At 64.8% G+C, this 25,085-nt stretch overlaps 8 protein-coding genes across 8 annotated transcripts; 4 read left to right on the top strand and 4 right to left on the bottom strand.

Annotated features, from left to right (window-relative positions):
• Nucleotides 1-1,033: 1,033 nt before the first annotated feature.
• On the top strand, nt 1,034-2,223 carry Q8F55_008116 (uncharacterized protein; the record flags this gene model as incomplete). Its single annotated transcript, XM_069356520.1, has 2 exons — nt 1,034-1,735; nt 1,801-2,223. 2 exons carry the CDS (start codon nt 1,034-1,036, stop codon nt 2,221-2,223), a joined length of 1,125 nt encoding a protein of 374 aa, XP_069206361.1.
• Nucleotides 2,224-2,632: 409 nt separating this feature from the next.
• On the bottom strand, nt 2,633-4,477 carry Q8F55_008115 (uncharacterized protein; the record flags this gene model as incomplete). Its single annotated transcript, XM_069356519.1, has 4 exons — nt 2,633-2,979; nt 3,026-3,539; nt 3,575-4,085; nt 4,152-4,477. The coding sequence occupies 4 exons, from the start codon at nt 4,475-4,477 to the stop codon at nt 2,633-2,635; spliced, it is 1,698 nt and encodes a 565-aa protein (XP_069206360.1).
• A 2,725-nt stretch (nt 4,478-7,202) lies between these two features.
• Nucleotides 7,203-7,935, bottom strand: PMP3 (plasma membrane proteolipid Pmp3; the record flags this gene model as incomplete). Its single annotated transcript, XM_069356518.1, has 5 exons — nt 7,203-7,294; nt 7,512-7,608; nt 7,683-7,696; nt 7,758-7,787; nt 7,926-7,935. The coding sequence occupies 5 exons, from the start codon at nt 7,933-7,935 to the stop codon at nt 7,203-7,205; spliced, it is 243 nt and encodes an 80-aa protein (XP_069206359.1).
• Nucleotides 7,936-8,684: 749 nt separating this feature from the next.
• On the bottom strand, nt 8,685-10,259 carry Q8F55_008113 (uncharacterized protein; the record flags this gene model as incomplete). The annotated part of the gene is made up of 4 exons (XM_069356517.1): nt 8,685-8,772; nt 9,151-9,376; nt 10,112-10,143; nt 10,189-10,259. 4 exons carry the CDS (start codon nt 10,257-10,259, stop codon nt 8,685-8,687), a joined length of 417 nt encoding a protein of 138 aa, XP_069206358.1.
• A 441-nt stretch (nt 10,260-10,700) lies between these two features.
• Nucleotides 10,701-12,283, bottom strand: Q8F55_008112 (uncharacterized protein; the record flags this gene model as incomplete). The annotated part of the gene is made up of 4 exons (XM_069356516.1): nt 10,701-11,330; nt 11,365-11,488; nt 11,562-12,036; nt 12,073-12,283. The coding sequence occupies 4 exons, from the start codon at nt 12,281-12,283 to the stop codon at nt 10,701-10,703; spliced, it is 1,440 nt and encodes a 479-aa protein (XP_069206357.1).
• A 586-nt stretch (nt 12,284-12,869) lies between these two features.
• Nucleotides 12,870-14,719, top strand: NOP12 (Nucleolar protein 12; the record flags this gene model as incomplete). The annotated part of the gene is made up of 4 exons (XM_069356515.1): nt 12,870-13,016; nt 13,054-13,428; nt 13,466-13,771; nt 13,808-14,719. 4 exons carry the CDS (start codon nt 12,870-12,872, stop codon nt 14,717-14,719), a joined length of 1,740 nt encoding a protein of 579 aa, XP_069206356.1.
• Nucleotides 14,720-15,244: 525 nt separating this feature from the next.
• Q8F55_008110 (uncharacterized protein) lies at nt 15,245-18,762 on the top strand (the record flags this gene model as incomplete). The annotated part of the gene is made up of 4 exons (XM_069356514.1): nt 15,245-15,949; nt 15,986-16,162; nt 16,200-18,367; nt 18,405-18,762. 4 exons carry the CDS (start codon nt 15,245-15,247, stop codon nt 18,760-18,762), a joined length of 3,408 nt encoding a protein of 1,135 aa, XP_069206355.1.
• Nucleotides 18,763-19,520: 758 nt separating this feature from the next.
• On the top strand, nt 19,521-21,399 carry INV1 (Invertase; the record flags this gene model as incomplete). The annotated part of the gene is made up of 3 exons (XM_069356513.1): nt 19,521-19,739; nt 19,861-19,927; nt 20,090-21,399. 3 exons carry the CDS (start codon nt 19,521-19,523, stop codon nt 21,397-21,399), a joined length of 1,596 nt encoding a protein of 531 aa, XP_069206354.1.
• Between the last annotated feature and the right edge of the window lie 3,686 nt (nt 21,400-25,085).

The following is a 25,085-nucleotide window of genomic DNA, read 5'->3' as shown; positions in this document are numbered from 1 at the left end:
CGCTGGCGTAAAGCCCCAGAGAGGCGTCGAGGCATGCGACCAGCCCATGGGCAGTGGAACGAGGCGCGGATGACCTCTTTCGCCAGGGAATCACCCAAAGGGTCAACAGCAGTCTCCACAGGCGCCTCCTCGAGTACTCCAGAGGCGCAGCGCAACGGAGCAGAGCAGAGGACAGGAGCGACTCACGAACGTGGAGTGCGACATCTGGTGATTGCATCCTCTGGTCGAATTGCGCAGTAGGCGGCGAGGCGGCGGCGCTGCTGCCTCGAGATTGCTACGGGAGGGGGCCGCGTACAGAGAGAGACGCCCTTCTGGGGTCGCATTGGTTGAGCCGAACAGGAAGCAGGTGCAGGTCCTGCTGGAGCTGCAGCAGCTGGCGTTGCTACCTGGCAGGCAAACAAACAGCACGTCAAGGAGATATAACCATCACGGGTGCCCGGACCACCACTACCTTTGCGACAAGTTGCAAGAGAAACGCCCCCCCGATCCCCTTCCACCACCCAGCCTAGCCAGTCGACTCACTGCACCCCCCACCCACCCCTCATCACCTCCCCTCATCCATCTCACAGACCTCTTGTACCCTCTACTCTACCCTTGTCCTCGTCAGAGAACAATAACTCGCGATACTCGAAAACGCAACGGCTCCCTTCGTCATTGCTGTACCTGACGACCGACCCCCCTCGCCCTCCCCGCGGTAGGTCAGTCCTTGTTCTCTCCCCCTGCCCGTTTCCGCTTTTCCCCCCAAGTCCCAAGTTAATCAACTCCTGCAGACCCGGACTTGTCTCGTCCCTTTCCCTAAACTCGCAGCAACTCTATCCGCATCAACGCCGCTACGCCGCCGTCCTGCCCCGTAGCACTGCACTGCCCACCCCCACCCACAAGCACGCACGACGCCGCGGCATACTCCGGCCTGGCAACAAACCCCTACTACCCCGCGCCGCCGCCGCCGCCGCCAGCCAAGCTGCTTGCTAGCAGCCAGCCAGCGAAAGTGCAAGTACGCACGTCTCGACGCCGCCAGGCTCGTTCGCTCTCAATGACTCAGGCCTCCTCATCCTCATCTCCTTCTTCCTCTTCACAGCCCGCCCCCTCGCCATTCGCATACACTCTTCAGCCTCCCGTGTACGAGTACGAGTACGACAGCGCCTGGCCCTCGCCCTCGCCGCCCGAGATCACGACGGCCCACGACTCGTTCGACTACTTCTTCCCGCAACTCCAGCCCCGCGTCACACCAACTTCTGAACGCTCTGGCTTCTCGCTCTCGCCCGTGACGCCCCCGCCAGTGAGCTCGCCACCCGCCGACTGGCACTCTCCCGAGCATCTCGACCACCACTACAACCTCGAAGCCTTGCACTACGCCTCGGGCGACACTACAAACCTGTGGCAACAGTCGTCCCTTTCCGAAGAGGTCAAGCGACTCTCCCCTCGACGGCCCGACTTTCCCGGGAGCGACCGTGACGACGCCGTTGACCAAACACCATCGTCGTCCTCGTACATAATGCAGCAACCCACCTACCAGCAGGACCAGTACTCTTCCACGTCCCTTCAACCCACAGGCTACCCCAGCATGGCGTCCATCTACCCCACCGGCCTGGGATCCAACTTTCCCGACTTCAACGCGTACAACCCCCACTACCCCGCCCAGCCGTACGCGACGCCGTTCCCCACAAGCGAGCCAGCGACAGATCCATGGCAGCGCAATGACCTGGGTCACGTCGGCCCGCAAGAGTTTGCCCAGGTAAGTCTCTTTTTGACTTTGTGTCGATCCGAAGATCTGTCCGCTAACACGCTTGATCCACACAGGCACTCCTCGCATACAGGCACATTCAAGCTGCGATCCCTCACATCCGTCCTGCCGATCACCAGGGCCCCTCTGCCTCGGGCCAGCCGTACCGCTCGATTGTCGACTGTGCCAACACGGCCGCCGACTACCTCTCGGGCAGGTTACAGGTCGCGCCGGCGGCCGGCGCCATGCGAGCTGCGGCCAGCCGTCCATCGGGCGGCGCGCCCGAGCCCAAGCGTGCCCGCGCGTCCAACGGCGACAAGGACCGGCCAGCGACCTACTGCCGTGGGTGCGGCGCGACCGAGACGCCTGAATGGCGTCGTGGTCCGCTCGGCCCGAGGACGCTGTGCAACGCTTGTGGCCTCGTGCACATGAAGATGCTGAGGAAGAAGAAGAAGGCAGAGGAGAAGGCCGCACAGGCGGCCGCAAGCGCCAAGGGATAAGAGGTGTGATGGTAGATCTACCGTGAGCTCTGGGTTATTGGTTTCGTCTCGCTCTCTCGTTGTATGCTATAGCTCCCCGTGTCCTTCTACCTAGTGATTATATTTAGTACGTATGCAGTGAGCGTCGCGTCGAGGCTTGGTGACGCGCGAGGCGCGACAAGATCGGAGATCGTGCGCGCCAAGACGATCGCCGCAGGTGCTGCCTCCGTCGTGCGCGACAAGCCCTGCACAACCACAGATCTATGCCTCAATGCCTGCAACGGGCCCCGCGGGACGGCGAATGCTAATGGTCCGTGCAGGGTGGTGTCCGGGACGCTGCGGCGGCCAACCTGTCCTGCTGCGCCGGCTTGTCGGAGCTGCCCTGCCTGCCTGCTGCAACCCATACATGCTCTATATGCCCCATATCTCTCTACAACCTCGAGTCGGTCTTGAGACCGCCGGCGGCCTTGATCTCCTCCTCGGCGCGCTTGCGCAGGTCCTTGCGCAGAATCTTGCCCGAGGGCGACTTGGGGATGGCGGGGATGACGACGACGCCGCCGCGCAGCTTCTTCTGCGGCGCGACGCGCGCGGCGACCCACGCGGCAATGTCACGCGTAAACTTGGGGTAGCCCTCGGGCTTGAGGCCGAGGCGCGGGTTGGCGACAACGTACGCGCGCGGCAGCTCGGTCGCCTGGGACTCGTCCCACACGCCAATGACACCGACGTCGACAACGTCGGGGTTGGTGAGCAGGAGGGCTTCGAGCTCGGCGGGCGGGACTGGGATGTCAGCGATAGAAGCAAGCGTCGCTGCGCGCGCACTCACCCTGGAAGCCCTTGTACTTGATCAGCTCCTTGACACGGTCGACGACCTGGTACCAGCCGTCCTCGGTCCTGGTCAACACGTCGCCAGTCTTGAACCAGCGGCCCTCGGCAAACGACTTGTCGTTCGCCTCCTTGTTGTTGTGGTAGCCCTTCATGGTGCTGGGCCCGCGGACCCACAGCTCGCCCGACTCGCCGGCCTTGCTGGCGTCCTCGCCGTCCTCCTTGACGAGACGCGCCTCCCATGTCGGGATGAGGCGGCCACACTGGCCCTCATGCGCCGCGCCGTCGGCAGCCGTCATGCTCATGATGACAGGCGACGTCTCGGTCATGCCGTAGCCCTGGGCGACCTTGAAGTTGGGGTAGCGCTTCTTGAACTCGGCGCAGAGCTCCTTGGAGAGAGGTGCAGCGCCTGACAGCAGCGCCTTGAGCGACGACAGGTCGTAGTTCTTGGCAGTCTGCGAGTGGAGCATGACGATGAGAATCGGGGGGACGACGAGCGAGTACGTGATCCTGTACTGCAGGGTCAGCACAACCTCGCCGCTTCTCTTACCTTCTGGATAGCGCTGTACACCGACACCTCCTCAAACTTGGGGAGGACGACGACTCCAACGCCGACAGAGAAGGGCTGGAGGAGCACAATGATGGCACCAAAGATGTGCGAAAGCGGGAGAATGCCCAGCACCGTGTCCTCACCGCTCTTGAGCGGCTCGTGCATGACGTTGAGAGCCTGGAGCTGGCTGGTGAGGTTGTGGTGCGTCGTCACGACGCCCTTGGGGAGGCCGGTCGTGCCGGACGAGTAGCAGAGCCATGCGGCCGAGTCGATGGCGTCCTGGCCGACAAAGCGCTCGGCGGGGGCGACCTCACCGAAGAGCTCGTACACCGACTTGTAGGGCGTGACCTCGGGCTTGTCCTCTGTGCGGCAGAGGAGGACAATGTGGGTGGAGGGGAAGATCTTCTTGAGGTGGGGCTTGGCCTTTGCGAGGGTCTGCAGGTTTGCGGGGTCAACAAAGAGGAGGCTCGCGCCCGAGTCGTTGATCTGGTGGGCGATTTCGTGGGCCTCGCTGGCGGGGGTTAGCTGGCACGCTCGCCTGGCATGCTCGGCATGCACGCATGAGGCTACTACTCACTAGGCCACGTTGGCCGGGGTGACGGTCACGCCAGCGGCGATGAGGCCGAAGACTGCACTGATCCACGGGAGCGAGTTGGCGCCCCACACGCAGGCCGTGTCGTACTTCTTGAGCCCCACCTTGCGGAGGCCCGAGGCGAGGCGGAGCGCATTCTCCTTGAGCAGGCCGCGGGACACGGTCGTGTCCGTGAGCGGCGAGATGAACGCGGGGAGCTTGGGGTCAAAGCGCTCGAGCGGCGAGTCGGCCGCGCTGTCGGGGAAGAGGTAGGTGAAGATGGACGTCTCGGGGAGCGCCGGCGCGTCCCAGTGCGACGTGTAGATTGTCATCGTAGCGAGTGTGAGTAGTTTGGGGTGAGTGAGTTGGGGGTTGGGTGAGATGGGCAAGACGAGAAAAGTAGGTAGGATTTATCGTGTGTCGTCGAGCTCGGCACCGTGCACTAGACGGGGTAAAGACGAGCCGAGGCCGTGATGTCCGGGGTGGGTCGTCGAGGTGCCGAGCGCGGAGCGGCGGCGACCAACACCTCGCTAGAGTCGTGCCGTCGTCGCCTTTTGACTTTGCCAGGGACCGACGCCGGGCCGAGCAACGCGACGCACCAACCACACTGCCAAGCAAAGCCCTCAAAAGGCCCCCGCTGATGATTCAATACGAAACACGTAAAGGCATTAGGAAATAGTTGTAATCCAATTCGCTGGGGTGGCCCTTGATTAGGAACTTGGCCGGTTATCCTTTACCGGATCTTCGGTGCCGGGACCGACGGGACCGACGAGACGGACGTCAGACTGGTGGCACTAGAGATGGGCTAGGCATGGCTAGGCATGTCTTGCTCTTGTTCTACTCTACACCGGGTGGCGAAGCGGCAGGCCCAGTATCCTCGCCTCCGTACTACTCGCCCACGCCATGCCCACCGCCCCAAACACCGCTATCACCTATCGCGCGCTCCAGCAACACGATAGCGAATGCCCCCGCCCACCATTCGCCGGCTTCCCACAGGCAGCAGGGCCATCGCGTGACTGGCCGCTGGAGCTCGATCGCATGTCGTACACCACGACGATCAGCGGAAGCGTAGCGGACGTGCGACGACGCCAGCGGCGGCATGCCAGATCCGTTTGTCGAGCAGACGCCGGGCCGCGGCGCGCCACCACGGGCCATGTGATGGATCCTGCAATGGGCCGGGCCGGTGCAGTTGCCACATGCGTCATGAAACCGGTCCGTCCGATGTCAGCTGCTTTGTCCCTCTGTCCTATTCAAATTGATCGCGCAGGCAAGTGTGGCATGTGGTGGCATGGTGGCAGGTGGAGCAGGCTGGGAGTCCACGTGGCGCTGCAAAGGTCAGCAGTGGGTCGTCTCGTCACTGGGCGACACATTCCGCCACGATCGAACCATCCAGCCTCGCCCCCACGGAATGCCTGCGCGCCAGTGAAACAGGGCCTGTCAATGCAAGCGCCCACGTTTGTGTGCGCCTTGCGATAGTCGACAGCCACCTTCACAGTTGAAAACTGGGCTAGTGGTGAGAAGGCACTCGACTCAATATCCGCCATATGTACATTCGCCGGAGAGGTAACTAACTCAGGTTGAAAAGATACGGCGAATGCTCCGTCGAGAGGATTGACTTGCACCCTTCCATTCACTCTGCCAAGTTATCTGTCCCGAAGGCAGTCACCTGGCAAACTGTGGGAAGTGCCGCACCGTGTGGCACTGTGAGTGCCGGAACTCGAGACTGGACGATGACGAGGATACGCTGGAATGAGTCGAGTCGTCGTGGTGTGTGCACTCTCCGACCCCGTCCGGCTAGGCGGACATGTGTTCTGCGCAATGTCGTGCTCCACCTCGAGACTACCAGCGTTGCCCCGGTCCGCTGCAATCTGCGACCTTGTCCCGAGCAGCGCCGAGTTCGATGGCTAGTGTGGCGGATCCGCAGAGCTGACTGCCGTGGCCGATTAGGCAAGTACATACAGAGCTTGGAAAAACCGGTGGCTGCTTAGACAAACGGTGGGGTGATGAGCTGTGTACAGTCAGTGCAACGGGGGGCTATGGCCAGTAATTTGGAGCTGCGGCAGTGTGGCACTCGCCGGCGGGATACCGCTGCCTCACTCACACCTGCGAGCCCACGTCAAGCTACATCTCCAGGCGATCGGCACTCGTACATCCAAAAATAGCAGCACGCCGCCTGAAGGGCATCGGCATCATGGGCCGTGGTCAGCGTGGCATGGAGAGGGTTGGTGCTGGTCCTGGCGGCGCGCGGACAGGGTGCGAGTTGGTCGAGCCTCGCGATAGCGGGCTGGGTGGCTGGGTGGCACACGGGTGGCTGCACTCGCTCTGTTCTGCACGAAAGCAATCGCACGAGTAGCCCGATATGCCTTGCGAATGCCGGCCAACGCGAGCGTCTGGCCGCGCTTGCGACTGTGGCCGATGGTTGAGGTGGTCTTGGGTGGCTGCCGGCTGTCGGGTGGGTAGACGAGGCAGACGGCGTGTCCTCCAGGGTGGCGCGGTACCGCTTGCCATCTGCTGGTTGGTGTAGAGGTCGGTGATGGCGAGTGCGAGTGCCAACGCCGTGAAGACGATGGGGGCACGGAGAACGGGAAGGAGTGGCAGAGTGGGACCCCGCGTGGCATCGCATTCCGTGTCGTGCCTCTCCTGCATCTGCTTGTTCGACAAAGCAAAGTCGTTTCTGTGCGGTGCTCAACCATAGCGAGCTGCTCGTTTCTCCAGCGGTCGTGCGCAGAATGTATAGTCCAGAGGGAGGGCATCACATTGCCCTTTCGCCGACAGCCGCACACAGTCGGCACACACAGCCAGCATCCACGGCTGGCCATACTCACGAACAGCGTCAACGGACCCGGCTTCGAGCCAGGTGGGCCGACTCCGACTCATAGCCTCAACTCAACGTCAGCACCGGAGGGTGAGGCGACGAGGACCGGCCTCACACCACGTCGTGCATCAGTAGCATGAGCAACAGCTTGAGCCGCATCAATCTCGAGCGCCCACAGTAACGTATTAGAAGAGGGCTAGTCGCATTGCTACCCCGGAGGGTGAATTACACGGGTCTACTTCTCACACTCCCTGCTCGTCTTCAGAACTGCTCCACGCCGCTGCGACCTCCTTGTCGCGCTCGGCGTGGAGCTCAATATTTGAGAATGATGTACCTGTGGCCCGGTTAGTAGACTGCGTGAGGGAGGGAAGCGAGTCGAGGGGTCCGGGATGGGCGGCGAAGACATACAGAGCGTGGATGATCTGTGCGTGGTTAGTGACTGCCTGCCAGAGGTGGGGACGAGCCGGAGTGGGTGGCGGGGGGCGGGTCACGTAGTCATCTGACACGACGTGACCCCAGCCCGCCGGCCACGCAGCCGCACTCGGCTCCACCCGTGCTACTCACACCAGGAATGTAACCCAAGCAGGTAAGGAGGATGTTGATGAGGAGGTCGACACCGCAGCCGCGCTCGAGGAAGACACCCAGAGGCTGGGGACAAGGTCAGCTGGTTGCTCCACGCCGGCCGGCGGCCGAGGCCGAGCCGCGCTCGGGGCAAAGCTTACCGGGAGGATGATCGCTGCGGGGTCAGCGGCGCCCAGAGAAGAAGCAGCAGTAGCTGCAGTAGCAGGGCAACTCACCAAGGATGATCTTGAAGACGTCACCGCAGGCTGGGGCGGGTCAGTGGCCACTCGAGGTGGGGTGGGGGTCTCCATCTCGCGATTGGCGCCTCGCGGCGCCGTCTACGCCGGGGCACATGCTCTCTGGCACGGGGCGAGTGCGCGGCTTGATGCGCCGGTCCGACTTACTAAAAGGCATGGTGGTTGATTCTCAGTGGAGGGTTGGGAAGAGTGGAACGATGGGTTTCAGGTCCTTGTTAAATACTCGTTCCCCGCCGCCGCCCGCCATTTGGTGTGTGACGCACATTCCGCAGCAGCAGGCAGTGGGCTCAGTGGCCGCCGCCGTACCGCTCTCGCGGCCAACTTTTTTCGCCCAGTGACGTCGTGACGTCACTGGCTGGCCGCAAACACACTCGCAGCCAGCACCACTCCACTTTCGGCTCCCTCTGGTTGCGCGCGAGCTCCGCCCACCCCCGACCCCTCCCCCCTCCTCCCTGCCCCGCGCCGCTCGTCGTGACGTTCAGACACTGACGATGCCTGCCTGGATTTCGACCTGGTGGTGGGTGGCGCGCGCCGCCGGATGCCCTTGGCACCGACACTGCTCTCCCTGACGTCCTTGCTTGGCCACCCGTAGATCACGGCCCGCTACCTCGCGAGCGCGGGCGGCCCTCTACGGCTCCATCCGATGGGCGAGCGAGCGGCGTACGCAGCGCAGGCAGTGCAGATGCACCGTCGCGCCAGGCCTCGTCCCGTCCCCGCCCCCCGTCATAGCCATTGTCTCAGTTTTAACACGGTCTCCGCAGCGTCGTTCAGCTTGCATCACCCCACCCCACCCAGACCACGACGTCACCGCCGAGTCCAACTCCCCACGTCACCCCAGACCCCACACCACTCTCTGCCGAACCCGTGATGCATTGCTATCGTCTACACTACCGCCACCGCCACCATCTATGCGCGGGGCTTGACCTCGGGCTTCCACGTCTCCGACTTGGGACCCTGCGTCGAGTACGTGACAAAGCGGCCGCGGGTACCGGTCCTGCAAGTGTCAGTGTTGTGGCCAACGGTCGTGATGTTGTTGTGGTCGTGTTGTGGGTGGGAGGTGTCCAGATCAAAGCAGCGGTGGAGCAGTCGCCGGTGCCTGCCGAGCGTAGAACCGCGACTGTCCTCGGCATGTTGGGGCATACCGAGGCACAGTCGTACGCTCGTACCATGGGCGTGGGCTGACGCAACGCGACAGTCCTTGTTCGGGACCGTCCCGAGCCAAGCACGGCGTGTTGGTGGTCGCCTGGCTCTCGGCCGGACTATTGACGGCAGGCCGCGCACAAGCTCACAGCGCTGTCACAAGACCACCGATACCGGTCGCCTCCAACATCCTCGAGCACTCGCTACTCGCTCGCCGCACACGCCTACTCACAGGTTCTCAACATAAGGCTGCTCCCACTTCTGCTTGCTGGCCTGGTAGATGGGGTCCTCGGGTGGGGGGTCGAGGCGGGTGTGGGCGAGCCACGAGGCCCAGCCGCGGGGCACCTGCGACGCGTTGAAGTCGTCCTGGGCGTAGTCGACCCAGCGCTGGCGGCCGGGGAGCTCCTCGCGAGCATCATACTGCTGGAAGTAGCGGTTGCCGAACTGGTCGGTGCCGACTGGGTGGGTCAGTTGGTGCGGGAGCGTGCGAGCGAAGCGAGCACGCGAGGACGGAGCGGACGGAGGGGCAGGGGAAGCAAGTGGCCGCACTCAGCACCAGCAAATGGTTCCTTCCCTCCTCCTTCCTTCCCCCGTTGCCAGGATTCACGCCAGCAAGCCACAGAGCCAGCCAGGCAGCACCCAGCATGCGAGCGCCTTGGCGATAGCCGCGGCGCCGACGCAGGGCGGGCACAAGGGCGCGGCACGGCAGTGCGCAAGCAACGAGGCCCGATGGATGACCCGCCGTGCCACATCCAGGCCTGATGGCAGGCGGCAGACGGCGCCGGTGGGCAGTAGGAGGAACGGAGGCGGGCGATAGGAGGAACGGAGGCGGGCAGCAGGAGGAACGGAGGGCGCACAGTCGGACGGAGACCCGGTCGGCGAGCGATCAAGCCGGAGGAACGGAGACTCGTCTCCGTGGACGTTCTCGGCCTGCACTGCCGTTTCTCGGCGAGAACGCGAGCCGCGCCGCAGCCCAGCTGTCCGTCTCGCCTCCTGCCGTGGAGGCTGCGTCGCTAGCATTCCGCCCTCGTCGTCCGCCGCGTCGCCGTCGACCTGGTTGCGCCGCGCTCGATCCGGTGTCGCCCCGTCGTCCGCTCCGTCCGCCCACCGCCGCCACCGCCCTCGCCCTCGCCTCCATCACCCCGCCCCCTCGCCCGTGTCCCCTCCCCGCCCTCGCCAGCTTGAACACGCACCGTGGGTACCGAACTTGGCGTCGCCGATGTACCTGCCGACGTCAGCCGCGTTCGTCTCCGTCTCGCGCGAAACCCACGTCATCATGCGGAACCACTCCTTGAACCCGGCCTTGCGCGCGTGCTGGATTGTCCGCTTGAGGGACGACATGGTGTGCTGAGTAGTGCTGGTCGTTGACGATGTTGTCGTTGTCGTTGGCGTCGGATGGCTCGCTGGGCGGTCGTGAGCAGTGAGGGGACGAGGAAGGCCAAGCGGGAGCAATTTCGGGGATATGCGGATTGTGGCGGACGAGCCAGTGAGGTGCGGGGGATTTGGCGGGGGTCGGTGTGGTTGGGTGACGGTCGGGGTGGGCGTGTGATGCATGCATGTGTGCGTGCTGGGGCGGTACAGTGCGTCTATGCAGAGTTTGTGGGTAAGAGCTTACATGGCGAGGGCTGTGGGTGGTGGGACTGACTTTGTGCTGGGCGTGGCGCGCATCAGTGGCAGTGGCAGTGGGCAGGAGGGGGATGCCTCTTCAAGTAGCAGCACGGCGCCATCACTCCCTGGTGACACAGTCCCAACCAAAGCTGCATCGTCGCTACAATCGCCGCCCTACAGCTGATACCGGTACCCCGCGGCAAGCTGCACCTCGCTCGGCCCATGCTTCCCCAGATCCTTCCCCTCGTCCATCTTCTTGTTCTCGCGGATAAAGTACCACCGCGTAACGAGTGCCATGGCAATGGCGAGCACGCAGGCAACAAGGTCAACTGCGAACGCGGGGATGAAGCGCGGGGGCGAGTAGTACAGATACGAGCTCCAGATGTTTGGCACCTGCGCCAGCGCGTTCACCAGCGCGTACGTGATGGCGCGCTTGCTGCTCGGGCCTGTGATATTGGCGCCGATCCAGCTCAGGATGATGGTCGACGCAGAGTAGAACCCGACGGGGAGGAGACACATGGCAAAGTAGCGCGGTGCGATCTTGACCGTGCTCACCGCGATGATGTTGCCCACGAGCGTGAAGCACATGGGCACGGCGATATGGTACGAGCGGTTGTGCAGACGGTCGCTGCTCCACCCGTTGATGAGGAGACCGATCGCGCAGAGGATGTACGGCGGCGCGGTGATGGCAAGTGTGGTCGTGCGGTTGAACCCGAGCCCGGCGACCACGATCGGGAAGAAGTTGGTCACCGTGGCCGCGATGAAGGCGAACTGCAGCGTGAGGGCCATGAGCCATGTCTTGGGCTGCGGGTCAGCGCTGCCTTGGCGCGACACGTACGTCCAGGATGGCCATCTTCAGCGCCCGGCCGATGGGCACCTCGTCGTTCTCGTCCTTTGTCCCGCGGTCCGACTCGAGGCGCCACAGAAGCATGTCGCGCTCGACGGGCGTGAGCCAGCGGACACTCTCGGGTCGGTTGGGAATCACAAACGCGCAGAGGGCGGCGACTATCGTCAGCGCGATAACACAACTTGCACCCACCTCCGAGGGTGATTGCCCCTTCGACGATAAACAGCCAGCGCCAGCCCTCGAGCCCGTGCTTCCCGTCCAGCTTGAGGATGCCGATGGCGAAGAGGCCGCCGAAGGCGTTGCCGATCTGCGACCCGGTGTAGAATGCTGCCGCGCGGAACGCCATTTGGCGACGGGTGTAGAAGAGCGAGACGAGGAAGATGGCGCCGGGGAAGAAGGCGGCCTCGACTGCGCCGAGCATCGCGCGGCAGATGGATAGCCCGACGTGGTTGTGCACTGCCGCGGTGCAGGACGATACAATCCCCCACATGGCGGCGTTGACGCAGATGTACAGGCCCGGAAGGCGCACCTTGCTCGCAATCATGTTGGACGGGATCTGGAGCGCGACGTACCCCGCGAACAGGACAGCCACGGCCGTGGCGTACTGCTGCGTCGTCATGTGCAGGTCGGTCGCGATGCCTGCTATCTTGGCGGACGATAGGTCTGGGGTCGGTCAGTGCCGTAGCGAGGAATACTCACTCTGTCGGTCGAGAAAGTTGAGGAGGTAGAGCAGCGTAAGACACGGGATGAGCATCAGGTCGACCTTGCGCGTGCCACTCTTTGCGAGCGCGTTGCGTTCCTCCTCGCTCAGACTCTGCAGCGATGCGGGGAGGTGCACCGCCAGGTGGTCGTCACCCGCCAAGCTGACCTTGATACTCGCGTCGTCCTTCTTGTCAGGGGTGTAGCTCATGACGAGTGGGTGAGTGGAAAGAGGCCTCGTCCCCGGTCAGCTTTAAGTAGAGCAGGAGCGGCAGGTGCGGCTTCTAGCCGGAAAGTAGCCCTTATCGTCGTCGTTGAGAGAATCAGCGGGCCAAGGCCGATGAGACACTCCAACACCAGGTCTCACGGCCCACAGCTCACATGTGGCATGCACATAACTCAGCGACTCGCGGCTAGTAACCGAGGTTAGCTCTCGTCCTCCAATGGGCCATGAGGGGGTTACCCCGGGGGTACGCCGAGCGTGAGCTTACTGCGTACGTTCCTGGGGCCGCTCTATCGTCGTCTGACCTGCACCAATGACTTGAGCGCAAGATGCCGGTCGCGATAGCGCTTCGGGAATTGGATTGTGGGCAGTTGCTCGTCCCCCACGCCACAATGCCGAACGAGCCGAGACAGAGTGGGGGCAGTCACGTGATTCTCCATGTTTCCCACGTGGGTGTGGAGGTACTTCGCGGAATCAAAATGTTTGGGTTCGTGAAGTTCTGACGGCTGGAGATGATGAGGTGCATGCTCGAGACGGCAGTCGACATCTCATCGACCCCAACCACACCGCGACAATGGGCAAGAACAAGGGAAAGCAGCCGGCCGCAGGAGACGCGCAGAAGAAGCGCAAGCACGACAAGGTCGACGCGCCGTCGACCGAGGGCGTCTCGCTCTTCAGCGCGCCCAAGGACTCGGACCTCGGCGGCCTCTTTGGCAAGAGCGTGCGTGCCGCGCGGCGGACGGTACTGACTCCTCCAGGCTGCGTTCGCCATCCCCGCCCCTCCGCGCCCCGCCGCCGCGCTCCCGGTCGCCAGCTCGTCCAAGATCGCCGAGGAGGTGACGCCCAAGAAGGCCAAGAAGGCCAAGGTCGACACGCCCAAGGCCAAGGGCACGCCGAAGAAGGCTGAGAAGGAGGCCGAGGCTATTGAGGTTGACGAGGTCGAGGAGGACGACGCCGAGGGTGCCGAGTCGGACGCGTCTGCCGACCTCACCCACGAGAGCCTCAAGGCGCCCAAGCGGAAACGCGAGAAGGCGACCAACACAAAGTACACGCCGCCCGGCGAGACGCAGGCGGACCGCGACAGGCGAACCGTGTTCGTCGGCAACCTCGACGTCGAGGCAGCCAAGTCCAAGGTGGGTTTCCGTTGTCTCGACTTTGCTCACCCGTCAGTCCATCCTCAGCCAGCTCAAGGCCCACCTGTTGACCTTTGCCCCCACGGCCAAGATCGAGTCGGTGCGCTTCCGCTCGGTGGCGTTCGCCGCTCCCACGGCTGCGCTGCCCGGAGAGGACGACGAGAAGGAGAAGACGAAGCGTGTGCAGCGTGAGAAGGAGCGTGCGGCCGCCTGGCGCGAGGCGCAGGAGGGCAGCACGACGGGCAAGGCCGGCAACCGCCGTGGTGACGACGAGGTTACCGACAAGTCCAAGTCGTTCCTCGACTCCAAGGGCAAGCGCAAGGTCGCGTTCATCAAGAAGGACGTGAGTGTATGGTGCTTGTTTCGTGCTGACGACCAGTTCCACTCTGAGCAGGACTCGTGCAATGCCTACGTCGTGTTCGCCCACCCCCACCCCGACAGGCCAAAGAATGTTGCGCCTATCCTCGACCCCTTTGAGGCTGCTGAGAAGGTGCTTGCCGCCAACGGCAGCACGTTCCAGGAGCGCACGATTCGCGTCGACAGCTTGAGGCTGCCTTCCGCGATCGCGTTGTCAACAGCCACCAACGCCCTCGGCAAGCGTGATGCCTGGCTCCCGAGCGGAACGGACCCCAAGCAGAGTCTGTTCGTCGGTGGCCTCGACTACGCCGCCAAGGACGAGGACGTGCGCGCGTTCTTTGAGGGACTCGTGAAGGCGGAGCGTGGTGACGCCCCGTCAGGCAGCTGGGTCACGGGTGTCCGTATCGTGCGCGACAAGGAGACGCAGCTCGGCAAGGGCTTTGGCTACGTCCACTTTATCGACCGCGAGAGTGTCGACGAGCTTATTGCCATGCCTTCGGCCAAGCTCAAGTTTGCCAAAAAGCCCCTTCGCGTGCAGTCGTGCAAGACGCTGCCGCCATCATCAAAGACCCGCCCCGCGCCGGCTACCCCCGCACCCGGCGCCGCCGCTCCCGCCAAGCCCAAGTACGCTGGCAAGGAGCGCAATGTGCCTACTGGCCCCATCCCGCGCGGCAACCCCGCGCTCGGCGACAAGCTCAAGGACCTGTCCAAGGACGAGCGCAAGGCGGCCAAGACCGCCGACGCCGACCGCCAGCTGCGTCGTCTGGCCAAGAAGAAGGCCAAGGTGGCTGCGGCGCACACGGACAAGGGCCGAGTGGACCTCACTGCCACCAAGGCCGAGCGCAAGAGCCGGGACAAGAAGGTCAAGGCCAAGAAGGGCCGTGTGCGTAGCTCGCATGCGCTGTCCAAGATGAAGGGCCAGCGCCAGGCGTGAGGCGTGAGGCGTGATTGGGACTAGACGACGTGTTGGTGGCGAGTGGCGCGCGAGGGTGCATGTGTAGGGGCCGACGCGTCATGTGGTTGTGTTTGTGTTTATCTCTGATGCATATGGCGCGCGATGGCGCCGGCAAGACTTTTTCTCTCTCTCTAGCCGTCGATCAAGGTTTTGTTTGTTCGTGTCTCAAGGGGTCAAGGGCAGCAAGAGGGGAGTATGCAGTGGAGTGGGTCAGCCGGGAGGTGGGCGGCTATGGTTTGTTGGGTCCGCGTGCGTCGTTGAACTTAGGCACAAAGGGACGCCAAAGCACGAAAGGGATGAGCGGGCTGGCCGGCTGCAAGAATCCTTAGCTCGACGCACGCACGCGCCGCCCAGCCCAGCCGCGAGCTACATCGCACTCTCTCGACCTTGCCATTTCTCTCTCTCGCAACATTCTAATCATACTCTAGACACACCCAAGCCCCGCTCATGTCTGCGGCAGTCATGACTGGCGGCGGCTCGGCACCTCCCTCGGGGCCGCTCAAAATGTCAAAGGCCGCCTTCTTCCGTAACAACCGCCAGCAACCACAAGCCTCCTCGGCCTCGACATCGGACCACGGCCTCGCCTCGCGGCTGCACAATGCCGTGCGGTTCGGCGGCGGTGCGCACTCGAGCGACGAGGACGAGCCGCACGCTGCCTCGTCTTCGGCCGCGCGGCGCTACGGCAACGGCTCGAGGCTCGCCGACACGAGCGACGACGAGGCGCCCAACGGCGACCACGGGTACGCGCAGCTCGGCGATAACGACGACGATGACGGCGGCGACGGCCAGCTTGCGCCCGAGGCCGACCCCCGCGCACTCCGCCGCTCAGACACGTACACGCGCTTACCGGAGCGCAAGCGCACGCTGCGGCAGCGCACTGCCAGCAACGACGACCACGGCCCGAGCGCGATCCACGCGCCATCTCCGCCACCGTTCAGCCGCGCCCTCGACAGCACAGATACGAGTTTTGCCAGCCCATTGTCCCCGTCGTTTAGCTCGGAACGGTTACCGCATGGCGGCGGGGGCGCGCTCAGCAGCAGCACGAGCACGGCGGCCACGGCCCTGACCAACATCTCGGCTGCGACAGAGCTCACGTCCCCGACATACGGGAGTGACGAGATGCTCATGGCGCTGCTCGCGTCCCAGGCGACCGTCGACTGCGAGAGCATGGCGATTGGCGGCTGGGAGGAGGTCGAGGCATGGAAGAAGGTGCGTGGGGGAAGTGGGCACCACTGACGCCCGCAGGAGCTCTCGCTGCTTGCGACCCGCCTCGACGCGCTCCAGACCCGGCACCAGCGTGAAGTCAAGATTCTGACGGCGGCGCGCACGCTGCAGAAGCTCAACCAGACGAACAAGAGGATATCCCGCCAGACGATGGAGAGCCTGGAGCAGTCGGAGAAGCGCGTCGAGGCTGCGGAGAAGGTGGGCGTGCGGCTAGGCTTTTTGCTGACGTTTCCAGGAGGTGTTAGTCCTGCGCAACCGCGAGGCAGCGCTCCGACGGCGGCTCAACGAGCACTGGGCGGGCGTCATGGCCTGGGAGGTGCGCCGTCTGGAGCGGGCGGCCGCCGAGTCGTCGTCACGGCAACAGGCGCTGGTGCAGGCCGCCGAGTCGGCACACGAGCGCGAGATGGGCTTTGCCAAGCGCATCGCAACGCTCGAGACGGACCGGGACGCGCACGACGACCACGTCTCGGATCTCAAGGCGCAGCGCGACCAGCACTTTGCGCGGCTGCGAGAGCTCGAGGCCGGGCGGAGTCGCGAGCTCGAGACGACGCGATCACGGCAACAGGAGACGGACACACAGGTGGAAGCTCTGGAGCAGGAGCGCGACCGTGCCATCGGGCGGGTGCGTGACCTCGAAACCGAGGGTGCGAGGCAAAACGGCCGGATCGCCGAGCTCGAGGAGATGGTTGTCGAGTTTGGACGACGAGAACGCGCGCTCGAGGAGGAGGCCAAGGCACACCAGGACGAGCTGGCCAAGGTTCAGAGCGACCGGCAGAGCTGGCAGCGTGAACGGACGGCTTTCATCTCGGCCAAGGAGCAGTGGGCCGTCGAGCGGAGCGGCATCGGACATGCGCAGGACGCCCTCGCGTCTGAGCGTTCGGCTTGGACTTCAGAGCGCACGCAACTTGCCACGCAGCGCGACCAGGCTCTGGAGAAGCACCGCGCGCTCGAGGGTCAGTTTGGCGCTCTCCAAACCGCCCACGACGAGTTAGCGGTGCAGCACTCGCAGTTAACGAACCAGCACGGCCAGCTGCAAGCCGACTTTGCCGGCATCCGGGCTGCCCACGACGACACGCTGTCGCGCCATCGCGAGCTCGAGGAGACGCATCAGGGCCTCAACGACAAGTACACCCTCATCACGTCGCAGGGCAGCCAGGCGCAGCTCGAGCTCGGTGAGCTTCAGACCCAGCACCGCCAGCTCCAGGCGGAGCATCAGGAGCTTGTCGACAAGCACGACGCTGTGCAGTCGCAGACTGGGCTTCTCCAGGCCCAGCTCGGCGAGACGGAGACGCAGCACCGCCAAGCCCAGGACGAACTCGCCACCCTCCGCGCCCAGCAGGACCAGCTCCAGAAGCACGAAGGCAACATGCAGTCGGAGAGAACACGGTTACTCGAGGCCGCGGGGCTGGCCAAGACGGCCAGCAGACAGGCTGCCGAGCGCCTTGCTGCCATTGGTGCGGCTGTCGGCGCGCTTCTGGGCCGCGAGACGGTCCCCGACAATGGGCTCGACGCTGCAATCACGGACGTTGGGGCGCTCGTCAAGAGCCGCGAGACCGAGCTGCAGAGCCTCAAGGAGGAGATGCTCGAGGTCAGCCAGGGCCTCGAGGACGAGATGCGCAGACTCAGAGCCGACCGCGACGGGTGGAAGACCAAGGCGGGCGAGGCGCAGGAGATGGCGGACGGCGAACGCGCGCGCGCGGACGAGGCGCAAGCCAAGGCCGACGAAGCTGCTGAATCCGCCCGGTCCGTCTCGCAGTCGCAGAGAGGCGTCCAGGGCGAGATGATGGAGCTCATGCGCAAGATCCGCGGGCAGAACGAGCAGATCGAGCACCTCGGCAAGCAGAACGACGGCCTGGCTGCCGACCTCGAGGCGGCTCACCGCGAGATTACTGGCCGGAAGCAGGCCGGCGACGCCGATCCTGTCGCGACGAATGCCAAGATTGCCGAGCTCGAGACCAAGCTCTCTGCCATCAACTCGCAACTCTCTTCCGTGTGGACCATCCTCCCGAGCTCGGAGGCGCGCGACCAAGCCGGCTTCACCTCGCCAAGCGTCGTGTCGCCCAACGCGACTGTCAACTTTGCTGCCCTGCAGCGCGCGTACGCGGAGCCCGCGACGCGGAAAGAGTTCCCGGGTGTCAACGCGCTGGCGGACCGTGTGCGTACGCTCATCGCGGACGGCCGCCTCATGATCGAGCGCATGACGCGCATGGAGGTGGACAAGGAGCGCCACAAGGCCAACGCTGCCAAGGCGGCGCAGCTCGTCCAGGACAGCAGCCGGTCTATGGAGACGTACCAGCGCCAGGTCATGGAGCTGGAAGAGCGGCTGAACAAGAAGACGCGGCTGTCTTCGCGGCTGTCCAAGGCGAGCGCTGCGAGTGACTCGCGCGGCAGCACATCCAAGCAGTGAGTGGTTGCCAGGTTGTGCGAGGCTGACATGCAGGGATGAGCTCGACGAGCTGCGTGCGACGGCGGAGATCTCGACTGCGGCGAAGAACCGCCTCGAGGCAGAGCTCACCAACGCCAATGCGACAATCGAGCGGCTCAACGAGATCAACTCGAACCTGTCTGCGCGCACGCTCACGCTGAGCGACGAGGCCGAGACGGAGCGTCGGACGCTGCAGGCGCAGCTGCAGAACCAGATTGACGAGCTCGCACGCAAGCTCAAGACGACGACGGACGACGCCGACCACGAGCGCGCGCGGGGGCAGGAGCAGCAGATGCAGATGCTCGACGAGCTCAACTCGCTGCAAGCGGAAGTTGGGCAGCTGCGGCAGAAGCTGCGTGCAAAGGGCGGTTAGGGGGGCGAGGCCGCGGCCCCGCGGAGTGGCACGCCGTGTAGGCTGCAGTGAGTGCAGGCGGACCCATGTAGACTGTTATCTTTAGTGTGTGTACATTGGATGCATTAGACGACGATATACCGTAAGCGGTGGTGGCCGATGTGGTGGCCGGTGGTTGGGTGGTCGGGGGCCTGCCTACGAGATGGCCGATGTGACGGGGGTGAGGGGCACACTTGGCCAGGCCAGGCCACCGAGCGAGCGCTAGAATGGCCGAGGAGTGCTGGGCGAGGGCGAGCGAGAGGACAAGCGAGCGGAAGCGCAAGTAAGCGGCGGTAGTAGTTGTGCCAGCAGCGGCCAGCTCCAACGGCATGCAGCACTAGCTCCACTGATAAAGTGCCTGTCATGTCATGTGCCGATGGCCGGCGAGCGCGGCAAGGCGACTCGCGCGTGCGGGGTAAAGTTGGGTGGCGGCCAAACCTCCGGCGCATCTTGTCGGATCTGCTTGCCCTGTTGTGCGCTTGCTCTGCGCTTGCGCTGGCGTGCGCTGGCTGCTTGCCCGCCGCCTGCGTCGGCACAAGCGCAGGCAGCTGGCGTGCGTCGTCGGCAGCGGTGGTGGGTGACAGGTGACATCGAGGCTATGTAGGCGGCCGCGTGGCTGGGTGACGGAGCTCCACTGGGGGTGGTATGCTCCAGCTCGCCTCGCCTCGGCGAAGAAAAAGCTGCAGCGGGTGGTGCTACTGCTGCTGCTACCACACTCTCGCCGCCACCACACCGACGCAATGATAATCCGAAGCTGCCTCCTGCTTGCGACCGCCGCGCTCGCCGCGGCCAACAACGACGGCGCCGGCCCGAGCGCCACGACCGACGCCGCGCCGCCCGGCCTGTCCCCCTTCCCGACGGGTACGAGGCCGTACGCGCAGGGCGTGCCGACGGGCCAGGCGATCCGCGGGGACTATGGGGGCGCGCTGAGGCCGCAGGTGCACCTGTCGCCGCCTGTTGTGAGTGCCGAGCGAGCGCTGAGCGCCGGGCGCGAGGTGCGGGGGCGGGGAGATGTGGAGGCGGGGAGGCGGGGAAGGAGGGGATGGGATTACGGCTCGCTGACGCTCGCTCTCGCCGCAGGGATACCTCTCCGACCCGAACGGCCTGTTCAAGGACGACGGCGGGACGTGGCATGTGTACTACCAGTGTGAGTGCGGGGTGGTGGCGAGGCGGGGTGGTGGGTGGTGGCGCCGGCGGCAGTGGCGCCAAGCTTTCGTGTGGCGGCTTCCCGTTCACGACATCCATGCAATCTCGCCTCCACTGGCTCGCTGCGCTCGCCCACTCGCCCGCTCGCTCGCTCACACCACAGACAACCCCACCAACCCCGTCCCCGGCCCAGGCAACTGGGGCCACGCGACCAGCCCCGACCTGTACCACTGGACGAACGCGCCGATCGCGCTGCACCCGCCCGAGCGCGGCGTGGGCGTCGGCAACGGCAGCGTCGTGCACGACACGAACAACACGAGCGGGCTGGGGAGCGTGGTCGCGGTGTACACTATCAACGGGACCGTCGCGCTCGCCGGGTCAGAGGACGGGGGGTACGCCTTCACGCCGGCCGGGAGCGTCGGCGTGCGGGGGCGCGACCCGCGCGTCGCGCGCCTCGGCGGGGAGTGGGTGCTGGCGATCGCGAGGGGGGACAAGGTCGCGTTCTATACCTCGTCCGACCTGAAGACGTGGCGCTGGGCGAGCGACTTTGTGGCTGGCGGCCGGGTCTCCGCGCCCTCGCTCGCCGAGGTGGCCGTCGAGGGAGGGGGGACCGCCCACGTCCTCTTCCTCACTACGACGGACGCGCCGCTCGGCGGCGAGGCGCAGGTGTACTTCACTGGCGCGTTCGCCGACGGCGTCTTCGCGCCCGACGGGCCGGCTGCGCCAGCAGAGTGGGGGAAGGATGCGAGCGGGGGCGTGTTCGACCCGACCGGCGCGGTCGCCATCAGCTGGGCCAACAACGTGCAGTACGCTGCGCGTGTGCCGACAGCCAGCGAGAGCTGGCGCGGCGCGCTGACGCTCCCCCGCGCGGTGAGCGTCAAGGTCGACAACGGGCGGAGGGTGCTCGCGCTCGGGGCCTACGGGCTCGACGGCGTGCGCGGGCCCGAGATCGCGAGCGCGGGCGGCGACTCGCCACAGTGGCGGTGGGACGCGGCGCTCGACGGCGCCGGCGCGTTCCTCCTCGAGCTAAAGGTCGGCGCCGGCACGACGCTCAACTGCACGTTCTCGTCGGCCGGCGCGGCGCAGGGCTCCGGCCTGGGCGGGGGCGAGCTCGCGTCGCCCGCGTCCTCGGTCTCGGGTGGGCTGGCAGACGGGCAGCTCTACATCGACCGGGGGGGCACGGCCTCGGGCTTCAACTCGACGAGCTTTACCCCGCGCCTCAGTACCCCCTGGCACAGCGGCGAGACGACGCTGCGCATCGTGCTCGACCGCTCTGTGCTCGAGGTGTTTGCCGACGACAAGTGCGCCGCCACCGCCGTGTTCTACCCCGCCGCGCCGCTCACCCGCGTCGCCGTGCACGCCGAGGGCAAGGTCGAGGCCAAGGTGTACGACCTTGGGTCTGGGTGGGAGGGCGACGGCACGGGCGGCGGCGGGAGCGTGCGCCAGCGCCGGCGGCGGCGCGCGCTGGCGTGAGCAAGGGCACGAGGCTGCAGCGACGGCGGCGGCGATGACCAAGTGGCAGTTTGCGACGCGGCGGCCATGACGAAGCGGCCGCCACCAAGCCAGTGGCGAAGCGACGCAGCGACGGCGATGATGACCGACTTGACCGCCCGACGGCCACGCAACCGACCCAACCCAGAGCCGACGTCGCCGACGTCACTCGCCGGTCGGACCAAACAACCATCTGTAATAATTCTAGACTCGCTCGCACGACCACGAAGCGACCCGTAGACGTACGTAACGTGCTGTAATGAGACGAGACGCTGGGAAGGAGCAGGGTGGTGTTTCGGGATGACGCTCGACGCTCGTTTCGGGTCGGGCAGCGGTGCAGCGCCGAGCATGACGTCCGGCGGAGTGGAGCGGCGCGCGGGCGCGCGGCGGCGACGACGTGGCCGGCCACGCCGGTGCGATCGGCAGGGCGAGCTCCACTGTCGGCAGCGAGCGTCGGGCCACCCGCCGCCGCGTTATCGGCGGCGCGCTGTGGTTGGACGCCGAGAGCCGTTGGAGCTGTGGCCGGGAGCTACCAGAAAAAAAAAAGTGATCGCCCGCGCACGCCACAGGCCTGCAATCTCGCGTGTGGAGCGCGCCTCACGAATGCCTCGCTCGCTCGCTCGCACTCGACTGACATCGCGACGTATTCCAGATACGCTGGCTGCCGCACACGAGCAAGCACGAGCTGGAGCGTGCTTGCCCATGTGGCACTGGCCGGCACTGCACGGCACACAAACGTGTCACGCGGGGGCAAGGTTCCAGCTGTGCCTGGGCCAAGTACCCGAGCAGCAAGCAGGGAGCAAGCCGGGCGTGCCGAGCGTGGTGCGAGCAGGCCTGTCCGTCGTACATGCACGCCCGCGTCGGAAGCGACAAAATTTCCATCCGAGCATGCATCCCGGCTCGACGTGTGCCGGGTGCGCCGCGCTTCCGTCGGCGTGCCGGAGCAGCAGCAGCACGTTTGGCAGTGTCTCGTCTCGTCTCCCTCGCCCCTCGCCCCCGCCCTGCCCGTCGCACTCCTCGCTGCGACAGGGCACGTTTGAGGGCTCGTGCAGTTAATTAGCAGTCACCACGCACGGTGGGTGACACGGTTACATAGAGTTGGGGGGTGCTCCGGGCAGGGGGGGTGGGGGGTGGGTCACGGTCCAGGCCTGCCAAGCTCACCGACAGCAGCCACGTTGTGAAGTCGACCGTGGCGCTCTGCCAGCCAGTGTGCGCTGTCGGTGTCGTCGGATCGTCGGCCGGGGCCTCTGGCTGCGCTCTGCGCCGTCGAATCGCGTCGCGCGACCTCGCCGTCGCGCCCACCCGTCTGCCAGCCCGCTAGCCCGCCCCGCCCCGCCGCCACACGCGTCGATCAGCCACCCCTGTCATCAGCTAATGTGCTCGAATGAAACGGCCTGGCGTGACGACCGACGACGGAAGACGGACAACGGCCGCAGACGGCCGGCGACGGCCTGCCTCGCCAAACGTGCGAGCCCGCGACCCAGCACTCCTGACGGCGGCATCGGCCGTTTCGGCTACTCCCCACCCCTCTCCCTCTGCTCCCGCTCCCACCCACTCGGCCCACACTCCCACTAGTCAGGGCTATTTGGCCAGCCCAGCCCGTTGTAATCCCCAAAACCTAATGGATTGTGGGTGTATGAGAGCCAGTGGCAGCCACCCAGTCCCACGGTGGCAGGTCGCCTTGGAAACAGCAGCGCCCAGGCCCTCACGTTGGTGGGCCGAGCGGAGCGTTTGGCTCGTCATTTCCCCCGCTCTGCGCTGCAAATACACACACTTGGCCAAGCGAGAGCCAGTGGCAGGCCGGCTGTCTAAACGTGCTTAGGTCTAGGGCAATAGTCGCCAGTCGCCCCAGGGCGGCGCCGCGTGCTAATGGCTCTGGCACGTTCTTATTACGGAACCAAACGGCCACTCACGTTTTCTTGTTCGGCTGATACGATTTGTTGGGGCGGCATGTACCATTGAGCTAGTGGCACGCGACGACGACGACGCCGAGCCCCGAGCCCTGGGCTGCCTGCTTGCTTGGCAGGTATGCAAACGGTCACGGGGCAGCATCGCCGCTAAGTTGCAGAGCCGGTGTGCAGTCTGGCAGAACGCAGCACGCAGCACGAATACTGACACCTCTGATACCAAAGGGGGCAATAATGCCCCCATCAAAGTCAAAGCAAAAAGAGATCGACACGGCGGCGCACCGGCGGGACCAGGGGTGGTGGGCCGGGGGATCCCATCAGTCGCCGTCCGCTGGCACCATTCACTGCGTCAGCGGGCAGTGGTGCAAGGTGGCACCTTTGATGGCGGCGGTGGCTGCTGGCTGGCTGCAGCAACGGGGGCGGCGCAGCGGACATGACCCACCAACCCGCTACATTGACGGGTAGGGTATCCGCGTGCGCCTCATTGAAGAGAAAAACGCGCGACTTGCTCTATCAGTGTCTATCAGTGCGGTGCGGGTGCGGGTGACTCTTGTCGCACCCATGTGTGCATGTTTGCTGTGGTTGGCTGGATTAGAATAGTACTTGCGATTGCGACAGTTTGAGTCAGTGCATAGCCTATGGAATGAGCCAGTCGGCTGTCAGTTAGCTTAGCTTGACCGCACAGACCTCTGCCTCGGTGTGTGTTTGCTGCGCCAAATGACGACATGGACCGCACACTCGACTGCACGAGTGATGGGGCAAAAAAAAAGGAGGGCAATTTGATCCCGCCTGACGTGGGAGGGGGCAGGGGCAGGGCGGCGGCGGCGTGAGTGTATGAGTATGAGAGAGTTGTATATCGTTGTGTCGGATTGATTACCCTGAGTTGAACCGTTTAGCCTGGGCAATTTGACTCAGGCACATTTCCAACGACGCTCTGTGGTGGGCGACTCGGATTCAGGGCGGGGGCGGGGGCAACTGACAGGGTCGTAAACAACAACGGGCCCACCCAGCGAGCATCCCAAGGCCACGACGCAGACCGCAGCCCTCTGCCCCCCTCCCCCCATGCATTGCATTGCCCCCCCCTGGTCCCTTACTCACCCTTAACTCCCTTGGCGCAACCTCAAAGACACATGGCGTATTTTTCTCGACACTGACGACGACGACGAACGACGACGACGACGACGACGACGACCACCACGACAGGACAGGGTGGGTGGGCAGTTGGCGGGCGGCCGGGCGGGCGGGCGGGCGGCGACTCGACTTGTCTGATAACCAGCCTGGCACCAGAGCCAAGCCAAGCCAAAAAAACCTGTCACGCACAATCCCGCCAAAAACCAAACTTGATCGTAGTTGTAGGTGTGTGTCGACTCGCCACGCAGCCACCTACCTACCTACCTGCCTCCTGCTACTCCAACGACGATCGATAGCAAACACGACGCACAGGAGCAAAAAAGATATACACACTCTCCATTGTCAACATTCTCTTCACCATCACTGCACGCGCACTCGACGTAAGTCACTTCACTCCTGCTCCACTCTACTCCACTCTCTGCTCCCCTCTCCCCTACTGGCCCACCCCTATCACCCACGTTCAGTGTGGCGGCGCGTGCTGCTACTGCTACGGTAGCAAACGTGTGCAGGCTGGGCGGGCAGCAACTAGCCGTCACGGCAACAAGGCCCAAAACCTTGCCGACAACTGCTTGCCCCATTCTCCGAGTCTTAGCCTCCCCCAACACAACAACACATACTCTTGCACTCTTC

This window comes from Vanrija albida, assembly GCF_041260175.1.
Source record: "Vanrija albida strain AlHP1 chromosome Unknown contig_6, whole genome shotgun sequence".
NCBI lineage: Eukaryota > Fungi > Basidiomycota > Tremellomycetes > Trichosporonales > Trichosporonaceae > Vanrija > Vanrija albida.
Note: the sequence above shows the minus strand (reverse complement) of the source record. Positions and strands in the feature narration are given on the sequence as shown.